This window comes from Lepisma saccharinum, chromosome 7 (assembly GCF_977018435.1).
Source record: "Lepisma saccharinum chromosome 7, izLepSacc3.1, whole genome shotgun sequence".
Lineage (NCBI taxonomy): Eukaryota > Metazoa > Arthropoda > Insecta > Zygentoma > Lepismatidae > Lepisma > Lepisma saccharinum.
The window spans coordinates 90,064,771-90,086,204 of NC_139235.1; the positions used below are offsets into that span (position 1 = coordinate 90,064,771).

Below are 21,434 nucleotides of genomic sequence, written 5' to 3' on the forward strand. Positions count from 1 at the left end.
TCCGCTTAATCACAAAAAGAAAAAAAAAAGGGGGGGGAATATGCTAGCTTTTCGAACACCCAACCCAGAACAGTAGAATTTAACATAAAACCCTTGCTGAAATGGAAGTTCAGTTTATCGACTTATGAGACCAGAGCGAGATGAACCTTTCCATCCTGAAAGAAACATTCTTATTAACACGATACCATTTAAATTACATCAAACATGCCTGGATACAAATGTTGATTTGGAGTCAGAAATACTACTTTGACTACAACTATTTATTTACAATAGCACGTAAACAAACTTGTATTAGACAATAAATATTTTCTTACAGGTCAGGTGCCAAGTACAAATTATTATTTTTCCTACCGAACCTGACTACCATGCTGAAGGTCCCGGGTTCGATCCCCGGCCGGTTCAAATCCGGGAACTTTTCTAACGTTGGAAGTGGCCCCGGCGCCCACCCAGCGTCGAATAACATGGGTACCTGGGGAAACCTGGGGGGTAAAGGCAGTCAGGGGCGTGATGCTGATCACATCACCCCCACTCACGACCGGATCAAGAAAGTGTGGGGCGTTACCCCCACACTCCCTATACGCCTTCATGGCGTGGTGCTAAGCACAGGGGAACACTTTTACCTACCGAAATATTTTAACGGTTTCAAATACCGGCATTGTATTATCCAAACAAACAAAACTGAATCAATCATCAAAGTTTGTCGTAAAGACATACGTCTGAGACCTTTAACATTCTTTAACGACTGAAAGTAAAATTCCTCAACGTTCTTATTTACTTTTATCCAATATGGCTGCCACGGACGCCAAGTTTTCCGCCAAATCTTTAAAACAAAGAAAGCACATGAATTATGGCCATTTGTGACACACGGATGCTAGCATTATTATATTTGAGAAAAAATTTGGGTGTAGTTCACAATTCTTCCCATTCTTGTAACTGTGATGCAAGGAATGACATCAAAACAGTACTTATGGATCAGATGCCATCGGGGAAATTTCCGTTATGTTTAATTTAAAATATCCACTTTAGACACAATGGAGAATCCATACTCATCGAGATTTTTGACGAACAGTCCTTCATGAACAATTTAAGAAATATGGATTCACTTAACACTTCCCATTATGTTCGATTTCCATTGATGCTTCCTCCAATTCCTTTTTACATCCACCAAGATTCTTTCCTCTCCCGGACCGAGTTCCACGAACAGTTCCCTCGATTCCGATTCCTGCTCTTTCCATTCCACCGCTTATGCACAGGTAACGGGTGCGATGACCCGTTCCTCGAACCAGTTCACTTTTATTGCGCATTCTTCCGGCGTTGACGAAAGTTTCTCTTTTGTTGCAATACCACAACGTACGTTACTATTGCGATATATTCTAAATGTTCATAATCTAATTTAAATATTATTTTTTGTAGTATACACCATACAATCTTATTTATAACACTTATACAAACATTCGTGTTAAATTTTCACATAAAGTACCTTGAGGCCATCTATTGTCAAATCTTTGTACTAATGTTCGGTTCAAGGTAAATTCAGCACTCAAATGCCATCTATGGGCAGTTTCGGCACAATCGGCCTTAATTCACTTTACAAATGTCACAGCCATGACAAATATTGTCATAGTTGGCGCCCAACTAAAGGCCGAACCCATCTAAACAATTCTTACAATAGATTAATATTCAACTGAACATAGAACATAGACTCTCATAATCACAAAAATCAAATACACCATTTACAACATCATACTATTTACAACAAGAACACTGTATGAATTTCACAGGAAGGGAATGCTCATGTCGCCCTGGTCACCACATGATTACAAATTTCATCAGGTATTGACCCATCAGTCGCATGCTGTCCCGCCGCAAAACCTTGCTCACTTGGCTCCACAGCCCGCCGCAGGCAAGATTCCACTTGGACTAACAAGGCAATTATTACCTGATATTTCGAATCCAGACATAACTGGCCATCAACATTCTAAGTAATCCCTTAATTTTTTTTTTTTTCCAATAACACATGCCCAAACCCGCAAATGAATAGCTTACTCTGCAATTTGTCTAACTCTCCTATCTTCACCACTCTAACTATCGTTAGTAATTGTAGTTCCCAACTAGCATACTCAGGTCCACCGCTGAATCCCTCCTACTTGGCCATATTAGCCCGCCGCAGGTGATCTTCTACTTGACCTGTATGCGTCATTTCTGAACAGTACACCTCACTCTTGATCGGTATAAGCAGGCTCACTCATGGGTCGAACGTGTGAGTCAAGTTCCTGCAACCTTTCATCAATCAATTAAACTCTTCGTGATATACCTCTACCACAAAGGTGTCATGAATGTAAAGTCTCTCTGCATTTCACAATAATGTTTCATTATGCATGTCGAATCAAATTCGATTATTTTAGAAAAATCTTTCAAAGTCAGATGGAAATACTGTCATTAAAAGTTATCTGCTGACATGTGTTTCTAATAGCACGCGTGCCCTAGTTATCGCACCTTTATCGCTATTAACATGTTCCATCAGGATTACCAGGCTGCTGACAACGAACAGAAACAAATTAACAATATGCGAAAACCCCTTTATAAAAATTTCACTACTTCACCTAGAATGCAGGTTACCATCGGGTGTGAGTGTAAGAACTACTCCCCCTACCATCACCATACAAACTGAGATAAAGAATATAATTTTCAATTATTCATATTAAACCTCTTTAAGGTTAGTTAGTCCGAGACTTTTCTGTGTCGGGATGAAACCTGTCCTCGGTTTGCTTACTATCCCCTTTTGACACTTTCTCAAGTCACCATGTTACTATCATGTATCGAAACTACCACCCTAAAGGAAGAGCATGTGAACCTGTCCTTAGGTCACAATACTGGACTTTATGTTCCTGCAGAACAAAACAAAAGCATAATTCTTTCTTTAAACAAAGATTTCTCTTTAAAATTTATTTATTAATATTATATGTAAATACTTTTAATATAGGGTTTGCATACACGTTTCTTAAATTTCAGCATCGGAGCCGGAAACTAAATTAATGGATCAACATGTCTAGCAATAAAACTACTGACTTTGTACCATCGATACCGTCCAAAAATAAGCCACATTGTTACCCTATGACCTTAAATGATATTACATCACGATTTGCCAGAGACAATACATGCACGCAAAAACTACTCTGCAATCTGTATGTCCCAGTTTTACATACAAATAACATTAATGACTTCAAATATACCTATCTCTTTTCTTATATATTTATTTACTCATATTTATTTAAATTTATGCAACTGCATAAGAATTGTAGCTCACATATAGTTCATCGCACTAGAAGACTAAACTCAATGGCCATGACCAAATCTAAAAGTGGATGACAGCGTTTATTATTCATGAAAGTTTGTCACATTCCCAATAAATTTTCACAAGACATGTTCGAATGGATATTTAGTCCCTGTACCTCCTAAAAGTTTCACCAAAAGTTAACTTACAGATATTCATATGGTAAGTCAGCGACATTACAAAGATGAAGTTAAAATTAACTTCAGGTCATCCTCATGACATCTTCGGCGTACATGAGTACGATGCATGATCAAGCTTGTTTTAACTATCAACGTACACGAAAAAGAGGATATAGCATGAAATGCTTCCAGACTAAATTCCCTCTTCTTGAGTTTCGAACCCCGTTGTCTGAATTTTTTTACGCACATGCTTAGGATGAGTCATTAACATTCTCTTTACACCCGAGCGTTTATTCCAACCAGGCTTGGTAGTTCGTTTCAATTTGAACCTGGCGCCTTTACTGATTCTATTATTAAATTTAATTTTCAAAAGGTTTCTGAGAAATACCCCTTTGTTCATACGTTTGTGCCATCTGTCAACATTGCACTGTGGTTGACAAATAAAGTCAGTTCCGAAATACTTTTGTGCATGCCCATAGCCTGATCCCTCTGGAACATTTCCTTTGTCTGCATGACATGACAACTTCAAAGACAACCTTGGTGAATGCTTTCGATCATCCCATGAGGAAAGCCCCCCAACTAAGACTATTAAGCTATGATTAGTTATGCAACTTTGTTCTTGAGTGGACACATTACTTTTAATGTACCCGTTAAAGTGACGAGTTTCCACACCAACAGCTCTTTCAAATGAATCCACAATTACATGATTATTCTCTATCTTAGCTTCACAAGGGACAAACATATAACTAGAAGAGAGATGTGTGTTTGCACAGTTTACAACAGAAGGTTCCATTCTCTCAAATTGTCTTAATTCATATGTGAGAGTTTCTTTTTTGAGGGTGGAATCTAAACATAGAAAGTTCTGAGCACCCCCGCAAGCGCCTGAATTCCCACCAAAACTTGCATGTTTTTGACACATCAACTTTATGGTCACCCTGTATTTTTATGATTTTGTCATCATATACATTTTCATTTGCCTTTTTCTCCTCCTCCCTGCCACCGTGGGACTCATTTTCAGAAGGTGAGAGACAAACTGAAATTTCAGTTTTCCCCTGCTTTAACAGATAAGAACTTGCATGAGATTCCCCTTGAAATTCAAGTAGACCCGCCTTAAGTTCTTCTATAAATTCCATTTGGCTCTGTACTACTTCCTGAAAGTCATTATTGCAATCTTTCCTTATCACATCCCAATCCTCACACAATTCACTTAATTTCTGATTAACACCTTTAAAGCTGTCACCAAAGTCCCTTTTCCGTTCACTGGCGGAACTGGTGAATATTTCTTTAAGTTCTCCTTTGAGTTCCCTTTTGGTACTGGTGAGATTATCACTAATTTCCCTCTTGAGAGATTGAATTCTCTCCTTGAGTTCACCTTTGAGAGCTTCATTACTCTCCTTAATAAACGCAAACAGGGCATCGAGCGTCACTGGCTCATGTTCCGTACCCATAATGAAATATTTACGCAATCTACTATAAAAAAAATTCCACCAAAGGATTTTTTTTTTTTTTTAAGATAATCTGCACGAACAATTCAACAATGCCTAAGTCTCATAATCTTACTATGACGAGACTAGGTAGACGAGACTTTCCCGTTCCTATTTATCCTCATGCAGTGCACTACAAAATTTCCCAAACCTATATTCTCCTTAAAAAAAATTCATAGAACCACCGCATTTTGGACTCACCCGTCCAGCAACGCACGGATACGCAGCATCGTAATTGCTCTTGTGAGATTAAACCCCTTTAAGTTCCCAGATAAAAAAAAAAAATCAACGTCCCAAATACCACATATGTGAATCAACCGGTTGGAATGAACAATTCTGCGAATGAAATTATCTCACCCTAGCCTTTTACCTCTAACTTACATTCCCACAGGGCTTTAGAAAGAAAAAGAAGACAATTAATCTACACTGATGTATGAAATTTGTAAACTAAAAAAAAAATTCAGCAGTTCCGCTTAATCACAAAAAGAAAAAAAAAGGGGCGGAATATGCTAGCTTTTCGAACACCCAACCCAGAACAGTAGAATTTAACATAAAACCCTTGCTGAAATGGAAGTTCAGTTTATCGACTTATGAGACCAGAGCGAGATGAACCTTTCCATCCTGAAAGAAACATTCTTATTAACACGATACCATTTAAATTACATCAAACATGCCTGGATACAAATGTTGATTTGGAGTCAGAAATACTACTTTGACTACAACTATTTATTTACAATAGCACGTAAACAAACTTGTATTAGACAATAAATATTTTCTTACAGGTCAGGTGCCAAGTACAAATTATTATTTTTCCTACCGAAATATTTTAACGGTTTCAAATACCGGCATTGTATTATCCAAACAAACAAAACTGAATCAATCATCAAAGTTTGTCATAAAGACATACATCTGAGACCTTTAACATTCTTTAATGACTGAAAGTAAAATTTCTCAACGTTCTTATTTACTTTTATCCAATATGGCTGCCACGGACGCCAAGTTTTCCGCCAAATCTTTAAAACAAAGAAAGCACACGAATTATGGCCATTTGTGACACACGGATGCTAGCATTATTATATTTGAGAAAGAATTTGGGTGTAGATCACAATTCTTCCCATTCTTGTAACTGTGATGCAAGGAATGACATCAAAACAGTACTTACGGATCAGATGCCATCGGGGAAATTTCCGTTATGTTTAATTTAAAATATCCATCTTTAGACACAATGGAGAATCCATACTCATAGAGATTTCTGACGAACAGTCCTTCATGAACAATTTAAGAAATATGGATTCACTTAACACTTCCCATTATGTTCGATTTCCATAGATGCTTCCTCCAATTCCTTTTTACATCCACCAAGATTCTTTCCTCTCCTGGACCGAGTTCCACGAACAGTTCCCTCGATTCCGATTCCTGCTCTTTCCATTCTACCGCTTATGCACAGGTAACGGGTGCGATGACCCGTTCCTCGAACCAGTTCACTTTTATTGTGCATTCTTCCGGCGTTGACGAAAGTTTCTCTTTTGTTGCAATACCACAACGTACGTTACTATTGCGATATATTCTAAATGTTCATAATCTAATTTAAATATTATTTTTTGTAGTATACACCATACAATCTTATTTATAACACTTATACAAACATTCGTGTTAAATTTTCACATAAAGTACCTTGAGGCCATCTATTGTCAAATCTTTGTACTAATGTTCGGTTCAAGGTAAATTCAGCACTCAAATGCCATCTATGGGCAGTTTCGGCACAATCGGCCTTAATTCACTTTACAAATGTCACAGCCATGACAAATATTGTCATACACTAACACATACCCATGTGTCCTCTTCCTCACTAACATATACCCATGTGTCTTCCTCTTCCTCACTAACACATACCCATGTGTTCTCCTCTTCCTCACTAACACATACCTGTGTGTCCTCCTCTTGCTCACTAACCCACTTCTGTGTAACATCTGAATCTGCTGTATGCTCTGCCTTTCTCGTTTTGATATTTTTCTTTTTAAGTATTTAGTCCTCCAAGCATGCAACTGACGAACTTTATATTACATGGCTTAGAAGTGCAAGAGAACACAGCTGAGCTTAGAATGAAGGCAAAGAAAGAATGTTCAGCTACACAAAAGTACCCATGCACAAGTGTAATAAGTTCATAGTGTTGCAATCTCGCAAAGAATATTCATGGGGGACACCTGTACCCCACACACCTAATGGAAGTTTAATGAGTATACACGGTAGGGTGTATCGAAAAAACTTTTTTCGAAATGTTAAGGTGGCTAGTGCGGAAAAGTGGCCATTTGTGATCAAAAACACGTCTGATTTTTTTCAGATTTTTTGGAGGTCGTTTAGGTGGCGCACATCGACCTTGAAGTTTTGATAGTGATTTGGTTATGCAACACGCACAACAATTTCACAAAAATGTCATTATTTGGCTATTTCATGTGTTTTTTTCCTGTATTATGGTCATTTATTGTTTTGTTTATGGCAAATATGTTACATTCGTGCCTTAGGGGTGGTTTCCTATGCTGTTTACGTATGCTTTTGGTCAAAAATTGTCAATTTGAGGCTAAAAACTCCATTTTTTCTATTGATGGTCTCCAATTGGTTTCGACTGTGTTTTATTCGAAGGTTTTCTGATATAAAAGACTTTCTAATTGCTAACAGTTCCTCAATTACTGTCCAGCGCTTCGCTTATTTTCATAGCTTATTATGCTTTGAAAATAACCCAGAGCTCACCACGAGGAGGTGGCTGGACTGCGAGCTCCACCTACCCAAATGATGTTGGCAAACATAATTTTACTAAGGGGCGGCCAAGATTTTCTTCTAGTTTTCTCCTTGAACTTTATAGTCACTTTTTGTTCGAAATGTCGGCATATGTTCTCTAGATTCCAATTTCGTTTTGATGTAGCCATTACGTGAACTGGCACCGACACGGAAGAAGCAGCCTCTGTGATAATTTTCACAAGTCGCTCCACTCCTTGTGTGTGGCAGGGGAAGTCTTGAATTTCCGCTATATTTTTGTTTTTATTGTAGTCATCTACTTCTTCATTTGTAATATTATTGACCAACGTAGGCTCGTGGAGGGAGCACGAAGCCCAATCAACTATTTCATAGTATTGGTCTGCATTAAAATTGATGGTTGGTAAAACAAAAGTGCGAATTCTTTTGCCTTTTTTCAATCCTCTTGCTTTTCATAATTCTTTGCCAACCAAAACTTCTTATTTCTGGGTTTTGGTCGGTTATTAAAGCCAGCAGGAGATTTTCAGGATGGGCCAAGAATGCATTTTGTTGAATGACCCTATTAATCAGATCTCTCAAGTGGTGTGGGAGAAATCGGGACAAGTGGATCAAATTCCACATACTACATAATGAAGGTGTACGCACCGGTGTGGTTTGGGATCAAGAAGGAACCATCGATAACTGACGGAGCCCGACACCTCTGGAATTTGATCCACTTGTCCCGATTTCTCATTCTCTTGAATTCGCACTTTTGTTTTACCAACCATCAATTTTAATGCAGACCAATACTATGACATGGTTGATTGGGCTTCGTGCTCCCTCCACGAGCCTACGTTGGCCAATAATATTACAAATGAAGAAGTAGATGACTACAATAAAAACAAAAATATAGCGGAAATTCAAGACTTCCCCTGCCACACACAAAGAGTGGAGCTACTTGTGAAAATTATCACAGAGGCTGCTTCTTCCGTTTCGGCGCCAGCGCACGTGATGGGTACATCAAAACGAAATTGGAATCTAGAGAACATATGCTGACATTTCGAACAAAAAGTGACTATAAAGTTCAAGGAGAAAACTAGAAGAAAATCTTGGCCGCCCCTTAGTAAAATTATGTTTGCCAACATCATTTGGGTGGGTGGAGCTCGCAGTCCAGCCACCTCCTCGTGGTGAGCTCTGGGTTATTTTCAAAGCATAATAAGCAATGAAAATAAGCGAAGCGCTGGACAGTAATTGAGGAACTGTTAGCAATTAGAAAGCCAAAATATTTTATTTAGTCTTTTATATCGGAAAACCTTCGAATAAAACACAGTCGAAACCAATTGGAGACCATCAATAGAAAAAATGGAGTTTTTAGCCTCAAATTGACAATTTTTGACCAAAAGCATACGTAAACAGCGTAGAAAACCACCCCTAAGGCACGAATGTAACATATTTGCCATAAACAAAACAATAAACGATTATAATGCAGAAAAAAACACATGAAATAGCCAAATAATGACATTTTTGTATAATTGTTGTGCGTGTTGCATAACCAAATCACTATCAAAACTTCAAGGTCGATGCATGCCACCTAAACGACCTCCAAAAAATCTGAAAAAAATCAGACGTGTTTTTGGTCACAAATGGCCACTTTTCCGCACTAGCCACCTTAACATTTCGAAAAAAAGTTTTTTCGATACACCCTAATACACGGTCACCCACACTAGCCTATTTAAGCCATTGATTGGTATTTCATTTTGTAGGTACAACCCATATTTGCTCACATTAATTTGCCTTTTAGGTTGGAACACGGACTGCCACCTGCTACAAACAGATGAATGGCGAGGAGAGTGGGACATACAGATTCAAGAAAAGTATAGAGAAGATCAGGAGTTTGAAATATAGCTTTGTCAACATTCCCGTGTCCCCATTCAGTTTGAGCATCATCTGCTCAAATGTGTAAGCATTTAAGGATATTTTTGTATACATGGTAAATTTGAAAATAAAGTGTACAGTACCAAAGATATCTCAGTTGTGTGTATTCGTTTTAAAATTATTATTTAAGTTCCATAGATAGTCATCATGTCATGTTAATCTGCCTACAGGGTTCCCACATGAACTATACATGTATTTTCCCGGGATTTTCCAGAATCCTCAAATGTTTTCCATAGTACTTAATAGACAGTATAATCAGGGTTGTTAAAGGTCCAAGGACCCATAATTTCTAATGGGTTCTGCAACAGGAATGGAACCTTTTTTCTCGCACAATTTAAATTCAGTCAAAGTTGCGTATTGTTTCATTTCAATACAGAACTTGGACCCTATTTAAATTGAGTTCATGGACCATATTTAAATTCATCCGGAAATAAAGGTTCCTGGACCGAATTCAAATACTTTACAGATAAAAAGATTATTTACAGTCCGGAACCCATTTACACATGCTGATTTTCTCTCCTGAACTGGAATTGATTTTTTTTTTTTTAATTCCTGGACCTTTAACAACCCTGAGTATAATATTACTTTAAAATTTAATTTACAATGGCATCCTCCTCCGGAGTCTCACGGAAGAAATATTCCCTTTAAAGACAGTGCCTTTTCAAGCACGTGTGGTTTTCAAACTTGGTGCAAAGTACAAAAGAAATCATTAACTTGAGAACTAATTGTCCTAGACGAATTGGTTTTGTTTTCTTTCTTTAAAACAGGGCTTTTTGCGGAGATAAAATTTATACATTGTACCTCCCAATAATTAGTATTAAAGGAAGAAGGAAATTGTTTTTTTTTTTTTTTTTTTCAAAACATTTTCCTAGTAGATCGAAGTGAATGAAAAAAATGTAGTATGTAGGGGTGGTACAATCCTACAATCATATAAATTTAATTGAAATCAGATTGATGATACTTTTGAGTAAAAAATATTATACAACCTTTGTCAGAAAAGTTCCAGGACTGAACTCGTAAAAAATAATTTATTCAACTTAGGAACTAATGGTCCTAGGTTTTGTCAAAATAGTCCCCTCGGCTATCTATACACAGCTGCCACAGTTTCTTGAGGTCATGGAAGAAAGCAGGGAAAGCTTCATCTAGGATGCTTCTCAGCACATGTCACAAAACCGTTTGGATTGCTACTAATATCTTCATGATGTTTCCCTTTCAGCGGTGTTTGCACACAGGGAGACAGAAAATAATCACACGGTAACTAGTCGGGTAAATATGGGGGATGTGGTAGAGCAGAGATACGATGCTTGGCCAGATATTCCTGGACTGATAAAGCATTGTCGGTGCAATAAGAACCACTGCCCAGATGCCCACAAATCAGGACGGCACCGCAGAATTGCTCCACGCAAATGTTTCAGGATGTCAATATAAAGGTTTTTATTTATCGTTTGTCCTTCATGGTGCACCAAACCTTTAGCATGAAAGAATGGGATCAACATTGTCTTTGGATCATCTTGCACTGAATCTCTGCCTTTCTGAAACCTTTTGTGCCATTCAAAGATACAGCTTCTCGATAATGCCTTGTCACCAAATGCTTGCTGTATCCCTAGGGGTTTCATTTTTCCACAAATACAAGCCCCAGGCTCAAATGGGTCTTTATTCAGCATGGCCACTCTAAGACAATCATAAAATTCAAGTATAATTCCTGCTTTTCAAGGAGAACTTTCCAAAAATTCAAGGGTACAAGCATTGTTTTCTGTACTTCAACCTCACATATTGCTGACTCACCACCCACACACAAACACAGGGTAATTCAAAATGAAAGGTACAACATTACACAGTTATTATGACATTACTATTTATGATATAAAATCAGACAAGGCATCGATATAAAGAAAAACTCTGGAAGTTTTATTCCCACTTAGCGGCCTTATTCTGCTTAGCCGATGCTCCACCAGGATCACCAGTGTCTCAAAATGGCTAATGACCAGTAGAAGGGGTTTTCTGTGTTGGAGCTATCGAGAACTGATTCGATCGCAATGGTGCAAATACATTTCTGCATGCATTTCGGTAGTAATGCACATGTTTCACCCTTCCGAAAGATTTGCCAAAGTTACAACTGTGAATTGTTAGTGCCTTCGAAACTGCTGACGACGACTTGCTGTCTCGTCCATAGCAAGTACTTGATTATCGTTTGGACCTTTTCCACGTTACGCGTGGTCCCCATGTTGAATCTTTATAATGTGAGTCATGTGAGTAAAACTTCCCGAGTTGTTCTTTCTATTGATGCCTTGTCTGATTTTCTATCATAAATAGTAACATCATAACAACTGTAAAGTTGTACCATTAATTTAAATTACCCTGTATATTAACAGTATAAAGCGTTTGTGTGATTCCAATGCACCCAAAAATTCTAATTTAATTCAATTGAACGGTGTATCATGTACAATTTAAAATATCTAATTTAAGTTGCGAAGTTTACATTTGTCATTTCATATACTCAGACTTGATAAAAATCTACCAACACAAGTCACAAATGTTACGGAATATACTAGTCTATGAAAAATTGTTAATTGTATAAGAATTTCAAACTCAAATTTACCTAATCAACTTCAAGATATCTTGCAATAATCTGTCTGTCAGATGGATTGTTCTGCAAAGGGCACTAACCAAGTAAACGGATTGAGAGAATTATGTTCATTTTCGACGCAGCTTCCTTTTTCCTTCCTCAATAAAAATAAACGCTAAATGGTGAAAAACTTGCCTCGGAGCACTTGTAAATGTATGAATTAATTTGGATTAATAAAAGTTGCACTTTTTCATGTCTACGGAGAAAAATTCACGCGTAATTCCTGGAGCCAATAATTCACGCATAATTCCTGGAATTAAAGGAATTCCCAGTGAGTAGCCACCCTGTTATTATTGTATTTCATTGTCATAATTCATCCCATTATTGTAGTAAACTGAACAGTATACTGTACAGCACAAAATAAAGCGAACAAAAACCATGGTGGGGAGAGAGGCGCCAGGTTTGAGCCCCAGTCTTTGTATGGGTCTGTGACTTATGTTCATCAGTTTCAGTCACAATTACCTAAAAATTGCAGACAAGTGGTATAAACAAAAACATTACTTCTCTGCTTTAACTGTGTACAATTTTTGATTTCAGAACGGTACAAAAACTAGTATGTAAGGAATTTTATCCAGAAGAGAAATAATACAGCATATAGGAGGGCCATTTTTCTTGTAGTGGCAACATGTATGAGAAAGAGACATGAAAGAAGATACATACCAGGAATCATTTACAATCCTTCAATGTAATCAATCTCCTGCTGCTGCGTGAACACGTTTCCAAACATCTGGCAGTCATTGGATGCCATTGATAGCTGCCAGTGTGTGCAGAGATCACCTGGGAAATGGAAATGATGCTTGGGATGTCTGGAAAGCTTTTCCCTCTCAGCGGTTCCTTCATCTTAGGAAACAAATCAAAGTTGCAGGGAGTCATTGTCAGGAGAATAAGGTGGGTGCTCCAACACCAATCATTCTCCAGCAATCTGAGAAGTGCATCAAGGTGGTGTGGTGTGAGGATGCCCGCCACCATGTTCTTCCGTGCCTGATTCATGACCACTTTCAAATTCCTTGGCCCATCTGGCAACGATACGGTAAAGAATGGTCCCCACATGCCTCGCATAAGCCCTTGTTAATTTGCCATGCATTCCTCCCATGTGCAACCTGAAAGGTGATGATTATTCACTGTTCTTCATGCGTGAACTTTGTTCAGGGCAGTATTATACACGCACTTCACTTTAACGTCTTCTAACTACCACACAACAGTATATTCAGCACCAAGCATCTACACATAATCCGTAGTACAAAACTAAACAAGACCCGATCGTCTTTTGTCCCAGCGACAACTGACTAGCATATGCCAACAGTGTTGCCACTACAAGAAAAATGGCCCTCGTAATTCCAATTTGTGACTGCTGTCAGGTTAGGCATTTGGGAATAGTGATTTTAATAAAGTAAAAAGTGACATTGTAAGGACACAATCTTGGTTGGCAACATACCAGTCCAGAATTTTCTCCACAGATCCTGGCAATATTTGGATAAGCACTGACCAAACATTTCTGTGATGAATCATACAAGGTAGGAATATGGCAATTCTATACTGCTAAACTCCGTACCAGCTAACTGTAGACCAGGCGAATGAGAACAAGTCTCTGCGCAAGTAGTGACATAAGACGGCTCCACCAATGAACAGTGAGAGAAAAGGGATTGTGTAATGGGCGACAGGAGTTACCCAATTTCCAATGCAGCGTTGCTAACATTTGAAAAGGATAATGCTGAACGCACACGGCAAACTGACCGTATTTTTGTCTCCAGGTCCGTACGATTGGTTTAAGAATTTCTTACAGAAATATTAGGGATAAAACTGCAACAGCAAATTTTGACAAGCCGTGCATTTAGTGTAAGGACGAAGGTCTGGACCATACGTTCGTGCATATACGGTCAGGGCCGTACGGTTGGCAACGCTGCGCATTCACCACTAGATTTTCCTCCTCCTCCTCTGCCGATATGCACGGCCCTGCTCTACAGTTTACTGGGACAGGGTATAGCTACGAAGTACCAGGAATAACAAAAAGAAAACAATTGTAATGAAAAACATTGTATAAATATATAATTTTTCAATTTTGTTTATCAACATTGTCCTCACATTTTGCCTCAAACATTTTAAAATACTTCCAAATGAATCAGAAATAAATAATACAACAGTTAATCCAATCTGATATTCAATATGATGACAACCTTTCACACATAAAGAGGCACTGGCATATAATTTATTTCATCCATTTACAAGTCAGTCATCCACCGCAATGATTTCAAAACAACTGCTACAATATAAATAAAAAATAATAATTCCATTGGAACACAATGTACATGGAACACTTAATCTCAGGGCAAAATATTGTTTCCCGCAAAATATCATAACTGAAGATCTTTAGGCCCTGTTTTGGAAGCAGTTCTTTATCTGGTCAACTTGAATTAGAGCTTAGGTCCATGTTTTCGTTACATAAATTGTTAAACATCCGTGTCTTTAAGACGTTGTCTGCGTGTCCATAGGCTGTTTAGACCCAGTCTGTGATAAATGTTTAACAATGTCTACCCAGTCCCAACCTCTAGGCCGTTCCCCCTTCGAGTCCACTTTATCCCACAATTTCCTCTTTTGCGATTTCGTCATGTGGTCCTTCTTGGGTGTCTTAGCAGATGCTGCCTGGGATGCATCTTCCTATGAAAGAACGCTTCGTATTAGTTAATTCGTATAGTTTTGTACTTATTTCAGATCTGTATCATAGCCCTTGAGTTGTTACATAATCCTACAAAGTAATGCACATGGTGTCACACCAGTCGCAGGCAAAAAATGTTTATAAAAAGTGTAATAATATTTCTGGATACTGAAATCATTTAAATGTGGAGTAAAGTATGCTTTGTGAAAATAAAATAAAATTGTTTCAGTAAACCCATATATTTCACAGAGGTTTCTGAAAGACTGGGTAAGTTTCTAAAGTCGAGTCTCAGAAGTGTCATACCAGTCACAATTACAAAAAATGTATTTTCTGTAGGTAAAAGTTGAGATGGGGGAGGAATATTCTGAAATTAAATAACTTTCATCAAGGAAAATGAAATTACATGAATTGATAGTTACATATTTGAAGGTGCTAAGAAAATAATTAAAGAATGAATGTAAATTTGTCTGAGTGCCACACCCGCCACAAAGGAATTGCCCTTTAACAGATACTGCACCACCCTATGCTAAAAGGCCTAACCTCCATTTCAGAAAATGTCAAGAGGTCACTCACATTACAATTTTGTGGTGCAGTGTTTTACAGAATTTTTAACTGAAGATGATTGTCATAAGATGACTTTTGTAAAGTGGCAAAGACTTAATTAATCTTAGTATATATTTTTGGTAGGGATGAGACCGATTAATCGATACTCTATCGGTATCGGCCGATATAGGCATATCAGTGTATCGGTAAAATTACCGATTATTTTACCGATCTGATATATCGATAAATATATGATAATTTAGTGCAAAATTCTGCCATTTTGTTGTAATTTTTGTGGATAATCTCAGTGCCCCACTTTCTAAAAAAGTAAATGTCTAAATATGCAACTCCTTTTGCACTGCAGTCACCTTGAACCACACATATATTAAGGAGGTCAATGAACCTTTAAGGTTCTTCAAGGACCATTTCTAATTTTATATCAGATCGGTAGAATATCGGTTATCGGTATCGGCCAAAATTTCATATCGGCCCATCCCTAATTTTTGGTGTTATGATTTTTCATTTCAGTGTAACATGTGTATGTGGTGTATTTGAAATTTCATAAATAAATGAAACAAATAAGTGTTAGTCTTAAATTAGGGTCACAGGTGGATGATTTATTGACAATATAAAAAAAAAAGTATCCTGTTGAGTACAATTTTACATGTAGCAAAATATATTGTGATCTTCTAAAATGCCATGTAAAGAAAATGTGTGACAATTAGTTCTCGAGCTACGATTTTTTTACTTTATGGCAAGTTTGAAAAGCAAGTTCTTGAAAAAGTCCCATCCAATAAAGGTTAAGACCAGGTTCATGGTTGCCACTGCAATTATTATTTTTTTCTGTTGGACTATGTGCTAAAAACATAATACATTATGGACTAATCAGGTAACCAATCAATGCCACTGCTGCCTATACACTGAATTACCAAGTAGCATGTAAGCATGATTTGAGCAGAAGGGTTAAGACCTGCAACTTTAGAGCAATAGTTCTGTTGGCATAATACTGTTTAGTACTATTAGCAGTTAATAGGTAAAAAAAAAAAAGTAAAGTGTTCCCCTGTGCTTAGCACCACGCCATGAAGGCGTATAGGGGGTGTGGGGGGTAACGCCCCACACTTTCTTGATCAGGTTTACATTTGTATTTTGATTAATTTACGAGGGATGCTCAGAAAGTAATGCCCCACAATTTTTTCTTGGAAAGTATGGATTCAAAATGCATGAAAATCACTCACAGTATAACTGATTATTTCCTTTATACATGACGGCCTTATACCAGCACGAAACAAAGGCATAAATTCCTTCCTTGTACCAGTTCTTGTCACTGCAGTCGATCATGCAGCTCCATTTCTCCACTTCCTGAAGCTTGAACTCTCTGCACCCAGCATCCAATGGTACTCCTATAGACCGCATACACAGCACACAACCGTTTGTGAATGTTTCCCACACTTTCTTTCTCCGCCACTAAGAATTCAATCGTTGTTTGTAAAGACAGACACGATTTACACGGACCACTACTGCGGCGCTATATGTCGGACGACCATGTACATGCACACATGAGCACTCAACTTCAATGTTGCTACCCTTCCATTTGCACACCGCTCTCTTCGTTCCGGAATGAGAAAAAAATGTGGCGCATTACTTTCTGAGTAACCCTCGTATCAAGTTTCTGCCATTTTTGGCTAATGATGATTAGATGGGAGTCTCGCACTGTACCCGTGTGGTCTAAGGCATCATGCTTTGGACTCCAGCTACAGGGCACATGCAGGTTCGAATCTCCTGGGGAAAAGCCCAACAACTTTTCTCCGGAGATTCTGCTGTTTGTATGGGACCAGTGGCCACCCACCATCATAAGGAAACTGGGGAGCTACGAATGAGTAGTGTAACTTGGTCATGAAAACCTACAACAACAACTGGAGGTTCGTCATGCAGGTAGGCCCTGGCACTCGCAGGCTATTGCGCCACAGGTTATTATTCAGGGTGGCCACTCTAGGACCATGATAAAAATAAAGTATAATTCCCAGTCTTCCAGGTGAACTTTCCAAAAATTCAAGGTACAAGTAGATGTTTTTTTTGCATTTCAACTTTACGATATTACCACCTCTCATCACACACACCGATATATTAACAATATAAAGGGTTTGTGGGATAATGTACCCAAAAAATTTAGTTCCATTCAATTAAACCGTATACATGTATATAGACATATACATATAATTTAAGGCGAGGAATTCCCATTGCCATTTCACATACTCAGAGTCGAAATACATCTACAAACACAAGTCACAAATGTTATAGTAATCTATGAAAAATTGTTAAGTGTGTAAGAACTTCAAATTCAAATTTACCTAATCAAATCCAAATTATCTTATCTTGCAATTATCTTCAGTCTGTCAAGATAGGTTGTTTTGCAAAGGATACTTACGAAGTAAACGGACTGAGAGAATTCTGTTGTATTTTCAACGCAGCTTTCTTTTTCTTCTTCGATAATAATAGTATAAGCTGAATTATCAAAAACTTGCCTCGGGGCATTTATACATATGTATACAGGGTGGCTACAAACAAGCAGAAATGAAATTCCCTGACTTTTCCAGGTTTTCCAGGACAAAATTTACATTTTCCACTGACAATTACAAACTAAACTAAATCGATGTTTTTGCAAATAGAAATAATAAACTCACACAGATCCATGTATGGTTTTGTTAAGTACCAATATTATATTCTATGAAATTGACTTAATTTCTCTATTCTCTATGATTTGAATTCAAACTGCAAAATAGTGAATTTGGAAAATTATTACAATTCACAAGCTAGGAAACGATTACGGAATTTTTCATACGCAGTAAGTTTAAAATAAAATACTTGATTATTTTTAAAATTACACTCCTTATACAGTCTCAGTATTATATGTTGATATTTCCACTGAGGTTAAGAACCCTCTGTTTGTAAGAACCATGAATGCAGACTCATTTTTCAATGCATAAAGCTACTTCTCTCTTCTCTCTAAAGCAAACAACTTAACTCTTGCATATAAGTGAAACAATTGAATCGAACAAAATAAAGTGTCATATTTAATTACATTATCAATGGGATTTCTGCTTCAGTACAAAATATCCAAGTGAAGTACTATGAAACTGACAATATGCAGTTATACCATTAATACTGACGAAAAGGGTATGTAGGAATTAGAAATTGAACGCAATGAATTTATAGAATTGCATTGTATAGGTACCTGATTTAGCTAACCACACATTAAAACAGGAACACTATAATAATAAAAGCTTCCGAAAGCCCATATACGAGGGGCATCCTGATAAAAGCTCCTCCAATGGTGCCTATACGCAGCACTAGTGGTCGGAGAGCTACACACACACATGCAGGCAGGAAGAAGTGGCCTGTAGCTGTAATCTGGTACAGTTGCAATGCAGCCATTTTAGGACAGTTCTAGGTTAAGATTGCAGCTCTCATACAGTCTCCCACCGACTGTGATGTAGCCTACATTGCAGGCTCAGAATTTAGCACAGAGCCACCAGCAATCGTGTGAGGTGTGCAGACCTGATGTCGTGAGTGATAGTATGGTCAGACGATGGTGCAGACAATTCACGGAAGGCCAATTGAATGTGCACAACCCCATACAGCACAACACAGGCCCTTGGCATCACTTCAGGTGAGAGATCTTGGACCACTCCCTGTACATCCCTGCCCTTGAATGTACCGACTTTCATCTCCTGGTTTAACTGAAGAGGTTTCTGGTAGGGCAAGGATTTGACAGCTACACTGCGGTAGAGATAGTTCCAGTCTTTGTTTGTCAGACACATATACCATGGCCATGCCTAATCGGCAGGGACCTTAATATTTTGTAATTTTTTTTTTCAAATTGGTGTATTTTCTCATTTTTTATTTTTTACTATACGATGTTATTTTTCCCAAAATTCACATTTTCATTTTAGCACATTTTCTGGCAAATATCTGAAATTATACCTTCATGGTGATTTGAAACTACTGTTTCAAATTGTAAGTCACATGGCTTACGCCTCTTCGTGAGAGTTTGATATCTTGAAAGTTATTTTCCATACCTCTTTTTTTAATTTGAAGGTAAGGATTTTAGATAATAGAATTTTCCCCGTATATACTGAAGGGTGCATAATGACCATAAGTGGCGACGCACCAAAAAATTAAAATCAATCAATCTCACGTGACAGATATTATGGCACCAAAAGTTGACATTATCTTTTTTTGACTTGTTAGTGTTACGTTTCCCAAAATTTGTGTTTTTGTTTTAGAACATTTATCTGCCAAATATACCGAAACTTAATACTTCATTGTGCTTTTAAACTATTGTTTTAAATTGTAGGTCACATGGTCTACGTATTTTCGTGACATTTTGATATGTTGGAACAGATTTTTGAGGAAGTATAAGTAAAGTGCTCCCCTGCACTTTTCCATGAAGGTGTATAGGGGTGTGGAGTAAGGGCCCCAAACTTTCTTGATCATGGCTGAAGGTGGGGGTGATGTGATAAGCACCATGCTCCTGTTTACCTTTATCCCTCAAAGTTTCGTCAAGGTATCAGCTTCATATGATGCTGGGTGGGTGCCGGAGCAGTTTGAATAGCTGGAAAAGATCCAGGTTCTCCCCCGCAGGGGATGGACCCTGGGTCTCTCGCATAGTAGTCAGACACCCTAACAACTGAGCTCCATTATTACTCGCTCAACAAATGCCGATGGTGCGCACTTAGCTTGGTAGTTCAAAACATATCTCGTGTGACAAATCTGAAGATGTGGCTCCCGTGTGACGGTAGATATGCACTCGATCTCCTGTTAGAACCCTGCCACTTTGATGCAAATGGTTTTGATAGAAGTTGAAAAAATCGTGGGAAATACATGATTTAATGTGTCTGTCGGAATTATTCCATGTTCGTATAACCCTATAATTTACTCTTGAGTAAAACATTGGAAAACTTGCATGTTCTATGTACACAAACATGGCCTACAGAAGACAAGAATGTTGGATTTTATGGAATTTTTCGTTGTTTTAGAACATTTCTTTAAAAAAATCGTTAAAAATGTCAACAATTCGCATTATTTCGATATTTCGAATGTGCGAAAAATGTGTCCAGACATCACTGCACATTCCTAAACATAACTTCACAGCAATTACCATTTTTCACGGTTTTGGCATTTGCGAAAAATCAATGTCCCTACTAATTGGAAATTACTTTCTGGCCACCCCTCATATAAATCAGTAGATGGAAAGTGAAAATTTAGCAGGGCTGGCAGAGAAGTCAATTCTTGAAGAAAGTGATTTGCTTTTATGATTGCATGAATCGAGTAAATATGACATTAAAATATTTACGTATTTATTATTAGTATTTTGTTTCATAATACTGGACATTAACCTTACTCAGTGAGAGATTTATGACCATCTCCCACGAGTTTAAACAGACAGGACAGAGAGTGGCGTTAATTTCAATGCAATACTAGTGTTACAGTAAATTTGAGGTTGGGAGCATGCTCTTGCCAATTTTTATAATGTTCACCATGGCAGATTTATGTTTAACTTTATCGTGATAGTATTCAATATAGTATATCCTCCCGTTTGGTTGAATTCTTCTTGATATCTAAGAATAGTGCAATGTCATTGTAAACGTATGTTAACTTGTGCAAAACCAGTAATATGTCAGGATGATGAAAGAAGACCTTCATAAAAACTGCTACATTAAATAAGGTGAAGTGAGCCAGAAGAGTAATAAAATTTCAGCAGCACATTTGCAGTCTAAAGCTCTTCTTGTTCATGCATGCGATTTTTGTTGGATGTTGCAGTCCATGCAATTTCTGTCGCATGTTGTAGTGAGATACTTTGTCAGGTGACGATATTAAACAAAAATCGTATGTATCAATGGAACCTATTTGTTTGCATGTTCCTTCAGTTTGCCAAAAAAATGCCTTACTATGCCGTCCAACAACTATCGGACGGCACCACCTGCTCTTATCCCCTCCATCTGTTGACAAG

General features: G+C 37.8%; 2 protein-coding genes across 3 annotated transcripts in view; one reads left to right on the forward strand and one right to left on the reverse strand.

Moving 5' to 3' along the window:
• Window positions 1-9,693, forward strand: part of LOC145990336 (RUS family member 1) — a 40,777-nt gene extending 31,084 nt beyond the window's left edge. The window contains exon 9 of the mRNA XM_083126028.1: window positions 9,469-9,693. Within this exon, the coding sequence (XP_082982154.1) occupies window positions 9,469-9,572 (104 nt within the window). The 3' untranslated portion in view covers window positions 9,573-9,693. The remainder of the gene's footprint in view (window positions 1-9,468) is intronic.
• A 4,559-nt stretch (window positions 9,694-14,252) lies between these two features.
• LOC145990337 (RWD domain-containing protein 4) overlaps window positions 14,253-21,434 on the reverse strand; it is a 31,460-nt gene continuing 24,278 nt past the window's right edge. For both annotated transcript variants that reach the window (XM_083126029.1, XM_083126031.1), the window contains exon 5: window positions 14,253-14,883. In XM_083126029.1, the coding sequence (XP_082982155.1) occupies window positions 14,692-14,883 (192 nt within the window). In that variant the 3' untranslated portion in view covers window positions 14,253-14,691. The remainder of the gene's footprint in view (window positions 14,884-21,434) is intronic.